The sequence below is a fragment of the Alligator mississippiensis genome, chromosome 5 (genome assembly GCF_030867095.1).
Source record: "Alligator mississippiensis isolate rAllMis1 chromosome 5, rAllMis1, whole genome shotgun sequence".
Classification (NCBI taxonomy): Eukaryota; Metazoa; Chordata; order Crocodylia; family Alligatoridae; genus Alligator; species Alligator mississippiensis.
The window spans coordinates 98,821,997-98,836,403 of NC_081828.1; the positions used below are offsets into that span (position 1 = coordinate 98,821,997).

Genomic DNA, 14,407 nt, shown 5'->3' on the forward strand with positions numbered 1-14,407 from the left:
TTTGGCTCCATTTTCTATCCTAAGTGAAAAACAAGAGCATAGGTTATTAAGATATGTTTGTGAAAAGTTATTTATTCAGGTTTTGATGATTTTCCTCTCTTTAAAAAAACCCAGAAACAAAGCCTTGAGGTACAGATTAGTTACAACTGAGCTTAGCTGTCTGCCTGTCTTCTGAGGGACACATTTGAAATCATACTGGCTTGATCTGAAGTCTTACTTTTAACGTGAAATATTTTATTTTTCTGGAAGGCCATTGCCATTGAGAAGTTTATATTTTCTCATTATAAATTACCTCAAATTGTGGTCCAATGTTGTGATTTTTTTTTTTACATGACTCGGAGCACACACATTGTGCATTTAATCTTCCAAGTATATTGTGAGCTTAAAACCACATGACATCAATGAGGTGGGTAATGGTAACTCCCAGTATTGCATATGGGAAATGGTTAGAGTTAGAATTATCGTATTTACTCCCAACATTGCATATGGGAAATGGTTAGAGTTAGAATTATTGTATTTACTCAAATATAAGACAAATCCTCCCTTTCTCCCCCACAGTCAGTGGGGGGACGAGGGGGGAGCTCCTTGTCTTACATTCACATACAAATGGCCCTCTCTTAACCTAATTAAACATATTGTCTAGCATTTAACTGCTGCCAAAAGCAGTATATGCTCAGTAATGGAAACAACTGTGAAGTTGATTCAATGCAGCCAACACTGAACATAATTAAAACACATGGCTCATATTGGGCAGATATGCTGATGGGCACCTACCACAAGAATAGGTTAGCACAACCCGTCTGAGTAAGATGTATGATAGCACCCCCTCGGTGCTGAGCCGTTTTAAGTCATGATGAGCTACTCCATTGTGCCTTTTTTTCCCGTTTCCAATTATCCCTGTTTCTTCACTAGCCTTAACTGTCTGGGAAAACATCACCAAATGGAGCCCATAACAGTTCACCCAGAATCTTCCAAGTGTATTCCTCAGCCCTCTCTCTCAGCCTGTTGGATATGATTAGTGTGGCCCCACTCACCATGAGGTGGAGGTGGAGCTGGATCAGGTTGCCCTGTGCCTCATCTGCATATAAATTATTAGAGGATCCCAGAGCTCATGACATTGAACACCTGGTCCCAGTCCTGAGTGGGGGGGCTTATTAGCACATGGATACTTTGTGGGTGGTATCTGGAGTATATACACATATTGAGCAATGCTGAGCTGTGGGGTCACCATGGCTTGAAATGTTATTGGCTCTCCTTGGGCCCAGTCCAAAGAACTCTGTGTAAATCATGTGTCTTTTGGCTTTGGACTAATATCATGCATAGTTCATATTGCTTCTCAGCCTCTTGAAGGCTCACATCAAGTATAGTCTATGCTTACCTGGCCAGGGAAACACCATGACCATCAAGGCTGTCTTCCTGGTTGCAATGGGGAAGACTGCTCTCCTGGCACAGGGATAGTACCTGCCAAGGTAATGTATAGTAAATCTCCCATTTAGCTGCTGGAGTGGGAAGGTCTTGGCTTTAAGCCCACTTTATGGAAATGGGCGACTTTTCCCTGGCTTGCCCCTGGGGCCTTACAGCTGAGGGCAAGCAAAACTCGGGGGCATCTGAACCCCAAGTCTCCGGGTTTGGGTCTGCAAGTAGGGTGCCTGCTTTTGGGAATATCTGAAGCCCCAGATGGGGGTGGAGGATGTTTACCAGTAGTAGGGCCACTTATGGTTCTGGACTCTTGGATTTGGAATTAGTTTTTGGCTAATTGGGCCTGGGATACATAACACTTAATATAAGTAGATACAAAGGTGCTGCTTGAAAGTATCTTCATGGAGTACATGTACTAAAACTTGCAGCAGTTTCAAAAAAGGTAAAATTAATCAATTCTGGATGAACTAAGTATATGGGTATCTGTTAGGGCTGTCCAAAGCTTCGGTCACCAATTTGATTCGGAGGAGATTCAGCCCGATTTAGCAGCCAATTCTCCAAAATGGGAGACCCATTAAAAGGTCCGAATTGAATCTGAAGCCTCTGAATCGATTTGGAAAAGATTCAGAGATTCAGGTCAGTTGGGGAGAGGCAGACACAGCTGAGTGGCTGAAGGTTCTTCCACTGCTCCTTTGGCTGTGCCTGCCTCTTCCCAGGCAGGGAGAACCGCAGGAGAAGTCCCCATGGCTGCCCAGTCCTATCCCCTGCACAGCCCCAACCTCCCGGCACTAAAAAAAAAAAAAAAAGTCCCACACTCACCAGCTCCAGCAGCCATGATCAGGACCTCTGGGGGCTCATGGCAGAAACCCCCATGGAGCGTGGGCCACTGGGGGGGCAGTGGGAATGCCCCCCCAACTTGGCACCTGTTTGGCAGCTGTTGCATTGCGTGGGTGCAGTGCGGCTTGGCAGGGTGCCGCTCACTGTCTGGGAGCTGGGGCTGTTCCACCTGTCAGCTGGAGTCTGGCACCGCTCAGCCCCATCAGCCCCCGCTCCCAGACAGCGTGCAGCGCCCTGCTGAGCCACACTGCTCCCATGCCATGGGGCAGCTGCCACGCGGGTGCCAGGTTGAGAGGAGGCAATCCCTGCTGACCCCCCACTCTGCCATGCATGGGAGGGCTCTGCCATGAGCTCCCAGAGGCCCTGATCGCCACTGTTACACTGAGTGAGTGCAGGGCTTCTTTTATTCTTTTTTTTTTTTTTAAGTGCCAGGAGGTTGGGGTCGAGCTGGGAATGGGGCCAAACAGGGCAGCCATGGGGGCTTCTCCTGTGGCTTTCCCCGCCTGGGGAGAGGCAGGCACAGCTGGAGGAGCTGTGGGAGCATGTGTAGCTGCCCAGCTGTGCCTTCCTCTCCCCAGCTGATCCGAATTTCTGAATCAGTGCCGAATCTCCAATTCTGATTCAGCTGAATTGAATGGGGACAGTGATTCAAATCACCGAATCGAATCACTGTCTTCCGAATCAGCTGAATCTGAATCAAATACGTCCCTATTCACACAGGTCTAGTATTCATATTAATTTTCCTCTGTGCAAATTATTACAGGCATGTTTATTTCCAAGGTCATTGTTTTTAAATTCCTCACTCTTTTGCTCAGGGAGAGCTGGGTCTGACAGTAAGCAGCAGGGGAAAAAGGGGCTGCATAGGGAACAAATTTGTTATAATTTTTCATATATAAAATCTAATTATTGGATTCAGGTCTTTTATATTTAGGTCTGTCTAATAGTCACCTAAATATGGTAAATGACTTCTCCAAAATTCATGTGTGTAAGATGTGGGATTAGATGTCAATAGCTCATGTTTTCTGGGTATTCCCTCTAGCCTTAACTAGTATTCCCACTCAAATCACAGTTGTTCACTGCGTACCTGTGTCCTCCTGGCTGGCAGGTATGCAGTGTGCTGGAGAGCCTGGAACAGGAATATAAGCGGGAAGAAGACTGGTGTGGGGGAGCAGACAAACTGGGTCCCAACTCTGAAACGGATCATGTGACCCCTATGATAAGCAAGCACCTTGAACAAAAAGAAGCATTCCTGAAGGTAAAGATTTTTTTTTATTTCATCACTGTGTTGTATTCTGGAAAACTTGAAGTACTTAGCACATGAAAAACGAAGCCAGTAACATGTAACTAGTTCTGTGATCATTGTGAACTGTGGTTACATAGGAAATGACATACAACTTCTTGTTTTGCGATAAGAAAATCAATTGAATGAAAATTCTAGGTTGTTTAGTAGATGCTTTCATTTCAGCTTTAGCAGGTAGGGTAGATCAGTGGTGCTCAACCTTCTTTGGTTAGCGAACTAGGTGAACAGTGCCCAATCCTTTGCGGGCTGGAGCTCGTGGGGCCCCATCTGACCATGCAGTGGAGGGACACGGCAGCCTGAACCTAATCCAGCCTCATGGTGAAAGGGGTTTTGGCCAGCCTCCACCTGGCCCGACAGTGGGGAGAGGCCATGATCTGGTCCTGATTTAGCCCCACAGGGGAGGGAGAGGAGGCATGGCCATGACCCAGCCCTGCAGAAGGAAGGGGGAATGGCCCAGCCCCAATTTTGCTGTGTGGAGTGAAGTGGGCATGGCCTGGCCCTGGGGGCATAGAGAGGAAGGAGGTGTGTCTCAGCCCAAGCCCAGATGGAAGGGGGCATGGTCTGGCTCTGTGGAAGGAAGCATCATGGTCCAGCTCCAACCCACTGTGGGGCTTGGACTTCTTTGGCAGCAGGGAGGGGTGGCAGTACTGCCACTGCTGCCAAATTTCACAACCTGTGTGGAGCCCCATGGGCCAGATTCCAAGGCCACATGGGCTGTGTTTGGCCCACAGGCCAGAGGTTGAGCACCCTGGTATAGACAGTTGGATCACCTGCTGTGGCCTGGGTGCAGTGGGACTCTGTTTCAAATTGCCACTTCTTCCAGAGTTCTTAAAAGTTCCTTTTCAAAATGTAGGAAAGTCTCTCAAACAGTGTCTCCCTGTGCCTCAAAGCAGTTCTCAGGAGCAGGCAAGTTGCCATATGGAAAGCCTCATTCTGCGTTGTTCTTGCGTAGCAGCCTCATTCTGCATTGTTTCTGTGTTGTTCTTGTGTAGCTTATGTGGACATTATGCATGAAGTCAAGTAAAGCCTTAACATTCAGTAAATATTAATAACTTCAATCCTGTGGACATATATCGAGTCAACAGCTATCTGAGCACAAGGTCCTAGTATTTTTTTTTTCCCTCTGCCCTCCCAAGTTAATCTGGTAGGCCAGTTATACTCAGTACTTGGCTACTAATCAAAACAGCTGGAACCAAGTAAAGATGGCAACTTGATGAAGCAAGCAGCATTTTCAGAGGTTAGTGCTGGTGTCTAGCATGATTGGTTGATACTGTCCGATAAAGAAATGAGGAAATGGCTTAAATCAAGGAATTGATGGTAGTTAGGTCTTCATGTAATCCTAGTGCTAGTCACTGCCAGATATGGCAATCCTGGACTAACTGCTGTTGGCGTGGAAGGTAATAATTTAGACCCTCCTTTTGTAAAATAGGACATGGAGGTAGTAGAACTCTGCAGATGAATGAAAGATGCTCGTTCCAACTAATGATTCATATAAGTGAGCTGCTCAACATCTTGAATAATAGAAGTAAAATGCATATTTTTTTTCCTGCCATACAGCATAAGGTTTCTTTCTTAGCTTTCATGAAGGATTTTGCAATTCCTCACCCAGGCCTCTAAAAGCCTTTTAGACTCTGATCCTGCTTAGTGAAGACTCTAAAAAGACAATTTATTAGCACAGTTAATAGCACCATATCAAATGGATTTTTTAGTTGGAAGTGTATACATTTCTAGTCTCTTGTTAAAAAAATATTTGACAAACTACCAGCTTAAGTGAGCTTGCCATTGGATCTGTGCTGTGTTCACCTGGCCTTTTAAGGTAGTATTTTTATTTGTTCTTCCATTATGAATAAGACTTCAAGTCCATATATATATATATATATATATATATATATAGGAGCTCATGTGTATTGAAAAAGTTCAGGTGAGGAAGATAATGCTCCTCTTGGGTTTGAATGTTTTTAAGACTTTGAAAGGGCATGGCTTAACACTGAATACTTTTGGTTTCACTTCAGCAGCGGAATTTTTGGGGTTTTTTCTGTTTAAAATAGCAATGGATGTTTTACAATATCCAGGTGATTACTTGAAGCTTGTGCGCTTGGTCTACATAATAAATAATTTTGAATGACACACAGGCAAAACAAGCCACTCCATGCGCTCTGAGTCATACTTCGAGGTCCACAGAGATCATTTCGTTTTCAGTATGAAACCCTCAGGTATGAACTAAAGTACCAGTATTCGGTGCCAGATAATTTGGTCCTGAATCAACTGCTGTTAGTTTAGAAGGTAATCATTTAGACTGTTCTTTGTAAACTAGGTTATGGCAGGCAGCAAAAAAGCGGCTTGCATGTATATGCATTTATACGCATAAACACGTGACAATGTATACTCATAAAAAAATAAGTTTTTGATTTTTTTTTTTTTTTTTTTAATATTTCTACCAAACCTTTTTCCAGGCTTGCACACTGGCTAGAAGGAATGCTGATGTCTTCCTGAAATACCTGCACAGAAATAGTGTAAACATGCCAGGAATGGTTACTCACATCAAAGCCCCTGAACAACAAGTCAAAAGTAAGTATTCTTCCACCATCTTGGCCTTCATACATTAAGCCAACCCAGGTGTATGACTGTCTCTCCTTGCCAGGAGAGAGCCAGTAAATCAATATTAACAGGAAATACTTTTTAAAAGTTCATATTAAGCTTTGAAGTAGCTGGTAACCACTAATCCTGTGTGCTTTTCAATTCAGAAATACAATATTCTGGTATCCAAAAGGCCTGTTTCTCCTAATTTTCATAGATTCATAAATGCTAGGGTCAGAAGGGGCCTCAACAGATCATCAAGTCCGACTCCCTGCCTAGGCAGGAAAGAGTGCTGGGGTCAGATGACCCCAGCCAGATGCCTATTTAGCCTTCTCTTAAAGACCCCCAAGGTAAGGGAGAGCACCACCTCCCTTGGAAGCCCATTCCAAATTTTGGTCACCCTTACTGTGAAGAAATTTTGCCTGATATCTAGCCTAAATCTGCTCTCTGTCAGTTTGTGACCATTGTTCCTTGTTACCCCAAGAGGCGCCTTGGTGAACAGAGCATCTCTGATCCCTTCTGCATCTCCCTAATGAATTTGTAGGCAGCCACAAGATCACCCCTCAGCCTTCTCTTGCAGAGACTGAAGAAGTCCAGGTCCCTCAGTCTCTCCTCATAGAGCTTGTCCTGTTAAGCCCCTGACCATACGAGTGGCCCTCCTCTGGACCCTCTCAAGTCTATCAACATTCTTCTTGAAGTACGGTGCCCAAAACTGGACGCAGTACTCCAACTGCAGTCTGACCAATGCTACATAGAGGGGAAGTATCACCTCCTTGAATCTATTTGTCATGCATCTGCTGATGCATGATTAAGTGCAGTTAGCTTTGCTGATGATTTTGTTACACTGACAACTCACGTTCATCTTGGAGTCCACTATGACTCTGAGATCCTTTCTGCTTCTGGGCTGCTGAGAGGGTCACTTCCTAGCCAGTAGGGTGTGCTGGATATTTTTGAGCCCTAGGTGCAGCACTCTGCACTTGTCCTTGTTGTACTGCATCCTATTGTGTACTGCCCACTTTTCTAACTGTCTAGGTCTGCCTGTAATTGTTCCCTACTGTCCGGAGTGTGCACCTTCACCCCACAATTTAGTATCGTCCGCAAACTTGGACAGAGTACACTTCACACCCACATCCAAGCCACTGATGAAGATATTGAAGAGTACAGGTCCAAGGACTGAACCCTGGGGGACCCCACTACCCACATCCTTCTAGGTTGATACCGACCCGTCTACTACCACTCTCTGGGTGTGACTGCTAAGGAATTCTGTTTTCCATGTTTTGGGACTTGTTGTTATCAATGACCATAGCATGGGTGAGATGATCAGTACTCAATAATAGTGTCTCCTCTGCAATAGGTTTGCCTTTCCAAGGTATGGGAACGATGTGGAGTGTTTCCTAATCCTTTTTTTCAATCTTTTTGGAATGGTAGTTGAGATCCTTCATCATTTTCTTTCAGTGAATCTTATCTTCATTCTCTGTGCCCTATAAAGGGGATATTGCTTGCCATTTGTATCAGGAAGGATGAATTATTGAGCCCTTGTGGGACTTGTATTTCCCCCTGGATGCTTTTTCCTATTAATAGTTACCTTACTAGCTGGGCACGTGAACGTTTGTTTTTCCTGGCTTCTTGTGCCTGACATGCTCTATTCCTAGTTATCTTGTAATTTGCCTTCCTGATTGCTGTCATAGATTCAGTGCTCTGCCGTTGCCCGCTTTCATTGTGCCAGGGGCCTTGCTGGTTCTGAATATCTAGTTGTAGGGAAACAGATTTCTCCCAGCCCATACAAAATGCATCTGAATTTTGTCCAGGAACAAGTTTGTTGTGTTTAGCCTCCACTACCTTCCTGCAGCAGCCTCAGATAAAATCTGCTGCCTGTGCAATAGCACTAGAAACATTGGTCCCTGCCATGAATGTCAGTTCAGTATGCAGAAAGTCTTGAGTTCAGTAGAACTGGATTTCTTTTGTCTGTAGTGTATGATGACTAAGAGTTTCTAACTTACCTCCTGCAGTACAGTTCTTTCCCCTCAGCAGTCTGTATTTTCATTGTCCAGATTTCTTTCAGAATCTAAATCAAACAGGAGCTCTAGCTGTTCAGCTTTACAGGCGCATAGTAACTAGTGTGTGGGAAGTAGGGCTGTGCAAAACGGCAATGTTTTGTTTTAATTTAAGGTTCGCTATTTCAAAGGGACGGTGGTTTGTTTTGATGTTTCAGAGCACTGTTCTGTTTCATTTTGCCAAAAACTGTTTCGCTGTTTCAGTGCATTTCGCCCATAGACTATAATGGGGAATCATGAAAATACCTATAACTTTGTCATTTCTTGCTTCATTTGGATGGAAAGAGCAGGGATGGTAGCCCCTTCTGAGTCTATGAAGCCTGTGAAGTTTCAAGTTTCAAGGAGATAGGTGCAGGGGTTTCTGGGAAACAGCATCTCAAACTGTTCAGAGCAAAACTCATGTCACTGATGAGTGTGAAGGCACAGCGGGGTGAAAACAGCAGGGATGCTAGCCCCTTCTGACGCCACGAAGCCTGCCAAGTGGAGGAGGAAACTGGCTGGTTAATGGTGTGCTGGCACGGGACAGTGGATCCCCCTCTTCCATGTCCCATGCCTGTGCCCTTCTGCCTCCTGGACTCTGTTCACCAGGACCTCCGTCCAGTGATCCAGGGTTTTGCTGCTGTGTATGCTCCCCTTCACTCTTGGGTCGCAAATAGCTGCCAGCCTGTGGATTATACTGGACTGCAGCAGATCTAGTTGTTTCTTGATGCCCTCCTTTAGCCACTTCACCAGTGCCTGCACCTCTGGTGACAGTGGCTTGCCCCAGCCAGGAACATCGATCCCCTGGAACTTGTGCATTTCATTTTCAAGTTCGCTCACTACAGGGACCACCTGGCTCAGGAGGGCATCACCACTGCTGAGGCTCTTGATGGCCTTGAGGAAGGGCTTGAGGACCACCAAGGTCTGGGAGATGGTATTCCACTCAACTTTAAGTGGGCCACTGATCACAATCTCCCCATGCAAGGCTACCTCATGGATGGCCTTCTGCTGCTCGACCAGCCTTTAAAGCATCAGGTATGTGGAGTTCAACCAAGTCTCCACATTCTGCATGATTTTGTGCTGCAGGGCGCTCAGCTCTGCCTGTTTGTCCCACACCATGTTGCCCCCCTTGATGCTGCATTTCAAAATCAGGTGGCTGGTTGTGATGGCACTGTCACCAGCAGCCCTGTCCCCCTCCAAGGCATCCCTCACTATGAGGTGCAGCTTGTGAGCCACACAGCAAATGCCAACAAAGTTGGCATCATGGGCGGCCTTGGCCGTATTGACCCCATTGTTGGTGACCATGAGCCCGCAGGTGAGCTTGCTCTGTACCAATGAACCAACCCTGCACCATGTGGTTCATGGTCCCCATGATCTCTGTTGCCATGTGGGACTCTTCCATCACCTCGGCTTGAAGGAGAGCTCACCAACAGCCTGACTGGTCACACCAGTGTCCTGTGAGGGAGAGGTAGGTGTGATCTCCACCCTGCCTGCTCCAGATGTCTAAGATGAAGTGCAAGGCCACCTGCAGACCTGCTTTGAGCAGCTTCTCCCTCAAGTACTCCCTGCATGCCTTATACAGGAAGGGCACCACAGTCCTGCTGAAGGTGGTGTGGGCGGGCATTTTGTATGATGGGGTCACAAGCACCACGAGCCACCTAAACTCTGGCCACTCAACAAAGGAGAAGGGCTTGCCATCCAGAGCAAGCATCTCCCCAGTGCTCTGGGTGAACTCGCTCACCTTGGGAATGTGCCCCCCTGTGTGCCCGCATTTCCCCCACTGTTCCAGGGGGCCTTCCTCTGCTTCGTGGGGACAGGGGCTTTTTGAGCGAGAGGGGGACTTATTTTTGGGCAAGCTCCCACTGGTGCCAGGCTGAAGAGGAGCAAGGGCAAGGGGATGGTGCCTGCGGAGATGCATCAGCATCCCTGTGGTGCTCATGAGTTTTGCTCCTTTGCCCCGGCTGGTTTTGGCTCAGCAGTGCAGGCAGGTAGCATATGTGGGATCATCTGCCAGCTCAGAATGATCCCAGACCACACTACCCCCTTGCTTGTGGGGTGCGGATGCATGTGCGTGTGTGGGTGCTGCCTTTTCCCCCTCCTCAGTAGGCACAGGCACAGCAACAGGAGGAGCGGACTCAGCTCAGCCATTTGCCTCCGCAACCTCTACCTCAGCTTTCTCCAAAGTGCCTTTCAGGGAAGGAGACCTGGCTCTAAGGGAAACTTGAGGGGTGTGGAGCACAAACTCAGATGATTCCCCCTCTTTCCCCAGAATTTCCCTTGCTGTGGCACTCAGATCTAGCTCCAGCTCTTCCTCTGGCACTGGGAGGTTCTGGCCGGGAATTGAAATTGGGGTGGAGACTGTAATGCTGGTGCTGCTTGTTGTTGTCATGGTGGTGGTGCTCAGGGTTGTTATTATGTCAAGTGTTACTGGAGGGGATTCAGACACTGCTCCCATCTCCTTGGTGCCACTAGCAGCAGAAGTGGCATGGCTGCTAGTTGTTGGAAAGAGGCTGCATCTAAGTTTTGGGTGGGGGCGGGGAGACTTAGAGCTCTTGCTTGCCCCCTTTTCCACCCCGGCCAGAAGAGTGGCCACCTGCATTTCCAGCACACTTCATGTTTGGTGCTGGAAAATCTGTATGTGTTTCTGTAATTTAATGTATGTATTTATGTAATATATAAATATATGTTCTGTAATACATACAGAGTGGCTCCAAAATTTGGGCCACTCTAGGCAAAGAATCAAAAGAGTAAGTTAAAGTTTGCATGGAAACCACTACAAATACTCAAAAATAGCAAAGCAGTTAGACTCTTAAAAATCACGCCACATGCTGGCTAGGGTCCCTGCTGAATCAACAGGCGGGATCAACAAGTAGCTGGTAATGTCCCTCTGTTGTTTTCTTAATTGTGTGATAAACACTGTTACCAATTCCCTGCTGGGCTGGTCACAGCATCCTGCAGGAGCCTGGCCATGCCCCCCTCAGCTCCATGCTGTGGAAAGAAGGGAGGGCTGCTCTAGTGCCCCCCGGCTTCTAGCCTGTGCCACTGCAGGCATGTGTCTGCATTTCTGGGATGTCTGTCCAGTTACAGAACTGGTTTAGCCTAGCCAGGTTAGACTAACCTGCAAAGATTGAATCAATTCAAGCTTTTTGAATGTCTGTCCCTAGCCTAAAGGACTAAGTTAGCTCTGCTGCTGCTGCCCTTACACAACACCCACATTCATATGTGATCCTCATAGCCTTAAAAGAACTATGGTGCTGTAAACAGCCCTTGAACTTGAAGATGTTCAAGTTCAGAAAGTATTCTTTTATCCTTACTCACATAGAAGCAATAGGGTGGAGACAGATGATTAGATAGAGTATAACTGAGAAGACTGAGACACCTAAAGTTTTTTTCTTAAAGGCTACATTTAAAGTACTGTTGTGTGTATGTGTGTTAAATGCCACTGTATAACTTCTAGGCTTTTTAATGTTTTACAGAATATTTCTCTGGGCCTTGTCAGTTGAAGAAATGTACAGCATTAATCATAACAGTGCACAGCCAAATGTCCCTTGCAGGCATGCCATCTGTACTGTTTCCTGATGGAATTAATTCCATTCCAATTAGGTAAATAGATACGGCCTGCTGTATATCAGAATGACTCCACTTGCGTCATTATCAAGATGGCCATTTTTATGAAGCATCCGGTTGGAAATGTTACAATATGTTGAGATTTCCCCAGAAATCTGGCGCACATTTTGAGAAGTGATGCTAAGCAAAAACTTTGTTGGTGTCCATGGAAAAAAGTGTGGGCAAAGGGTACAGTTATTCAGGCAGTGAGGGAGATTGAGGAGGTGGAAGAGTAGCTGGCGATGTGCTTCTGTGGTAGAGTGCTCTGTCTGTACTGACGCTACTTCCTTTCTTAGGATTAGGCTGTAATATAATGCAAATGACTCCCAAGCTTAGCCGTCCATAAAGTTTCCCTCTGAAGTTCCTTGTCTGAAGAGGTGCTCTTTGCTTGTGGCTGCAAACCTAAGATGTTGCTGTTTTTTGTGTATACTATATTTTGAATAGCTAGATTCAATCACTGGTAAAGTTTTGTTGCAATATCCTGACTCATGTTTGCTCATCAGTCTAATTCTTTTGAATTCAAGCCATGTTTTGGAGCAGCTTTTCCTGAAGCAACTTTGTATCATGTAAACATAATGTTTATTTTCTGCTATTCCACTATTGAATTTGCCCGCAGACTTTGTAAGAAACAATGGAATTGTTGGTAATTGGATGACTGCATTTGGAAATTGGATATCTATGAAATCTGAAGTTGAATCTAGACAAGACCGAGGTGGCGATGGTCTTGGCAGACCTTCGTGACATTCGGGCAGGAGGTTATGGACCCCTATCATTGTTGGCGTTCCTTTTGTCACTCAAGATCACCAGCCTTTGGGTGCTTTTGGATCCTTTGCTATACCTTGATTCTCTGGTGGTTCTGGTGGTGGCAGCTAGTAGTCCCTTTCTCCAACTCTCACCTAGTGAGAAGGTCTCGGTCCTTACTTTCAGGTTTGGATCTGGCCATCATCATCTTTTTTTTTTTTTTTTTTCACCTTGAAGTTGAATTACTGTAATGCAGTCTACTTGGGTCCATCCTTGAAGGGCCATCTGGAAGCTGGAGCTGGTATAGAATGAATCATCCTGCCTTCTGATTGGAGGGAGTTGCCAGGAGCACATTAATCAAATGCTCCAGAATCTGCATTGCCTTCAAGCAGCTTTCAGGGTATATTCAAGGTGCTGGTTTGGACCTATGAAGTTCTATGTGCTTAGAGCCCTACATCTGAGCGTGAGGTTTGAATTTTCTGGAAGAGCTGAGACGCCTTCTTATTTGGGCAGGCATCTAACAAGCTAGTCTAGAGTATTGCCGAGTAACAAAGAGTGTTTGTTTTATATTCTGTTCCATTTGCTTGTATATGTTGTCTTTTTCTGTAACCACCCTGAGCAGGCAGGGTATTGGGGTTTTGTTTGGGGCATTCTTTTATTATTTGCTATTTTATTTTATCTTTTTTATAATTAATCTCATTTTTATTATTAACTTTCCTCAGTCTTTCTGGAAGTTGGCAACATATGAGTGAAATAAATAAAGAAAAAAATAATATACATTCCATTTAACACTTAATATTGATTGACGTGCAAGTTTTAGGTGCGTAATAACTCCATCCACGTTCCCCACGTGAAACAACTTGCATTTCACCAGATCCCCTTTCAGTCTTTGGACAGAATCTGGCCCAAACCAAGTCTGCCCTCAAGAAAATCAGGACAAGAAATGTGCCCCTTAGCCCCTTCTTAAATTTGGTCTGGCGTTCTTATTTAACCCATCTCCTCCAAGCCTGCCAGCTCTTGAAGTGAAGCAGTGTAGGGGTCATTGCACTCAATCCTATTGTGAACAGAGGACTGAGAAATGAGATATAAAAAATGCAAAGCAACTAACAAAAGAAAAAGTTGATTTTTTGCTTGCAAAAATTGGGCCACTCTAGGCAAAGAATCAAAAGAGTAAGTTCAAGTTTTCATGGAAACCACTACAAATACTCAAAAATAGCAAAGCAGTTAGACTCCCTTAAAAATCATGCACACAAACCATTTGCAACCAAGTAGTGCATGACAGAATTTTTTCAAAGATTGTATAGTTCATCCTTTGACTTGGACGAAATCACTTGGAATTCAAGTGGTAACTAGAGCAATTCTACTATCACTTCCCCCTTCAGAGATGCATCAAAATTTCGCCCTTAGGTGGCCCGTAGGGATCTCTATCCAGTTCCCAATTCAGTGTAGATTTCGCTGTCTACAATATTTTTCAGTAACATGGTCTTAACTCTTTTTCCTTATTTACTATAAATTACTATTGCCTTTGCTACTGGGAATTTGCTGTTCTTCTAGGTGGGGTGGCATGATTACATGCAATGAAAAGCTTGAGAGATCCTACAAGAAGATACCAATTTGCCCTATATAAACATTGAAGGTATCAATAGCTGAGAAAGATGTTTTTTACATTGCTTAAGAAGCAATCAGGAATTAACAGCTATTTCCTCCTAATCTTGACTGTACCTAGTCTCAAAGAGCCTTTAGCAGTTTCAGTTAAGTTCTCTTTTCAGCATTCAGCAAGACTGTACAAATTACTTTACCTACAAGATTTCACCTGCACTCAGCCCTAGGTAGGGGAGAAGAAAGATACTGGTGGGAGAACAGTGGTTTTATTTTATTTTATTTTTAAAAAGCT

The 14,407-nt window shown here is 45.2% G+C and overlaps 1 protein-coding gene across 5 annotated transcripts in view; it reads left to right on the forward strand.

Annotated features, from left to right (window-relative positions):
* The window catches only part of TRIO (trio Rho guanine nucleotide exchange factor), a 533,872-nt gene that overhangs the window by 363,578 nt on the left and 155,887 nt on the right, over nucleotides 1-14,407 (forward strand). For all 5 annotated transcript variants that reach the window (XM_019483906.2, XM_006266316.4, XM_014593806.3 and 2 more), the window contains 2 exons: nucleotides 3,362-3,511; nucleotides 6,010-6,124. In XM_019483906.2, coding sequence (XP_019339451.1) covers nucleotides 3,362-3,511; nucleotides 6,010-6,124 — 265 coding nt within the window. The remainder of the gene's footprint in view (nucleotides 1-3,361; nucleotides 3,512-6,009; nucleotides 6,125-14,407) is intronic.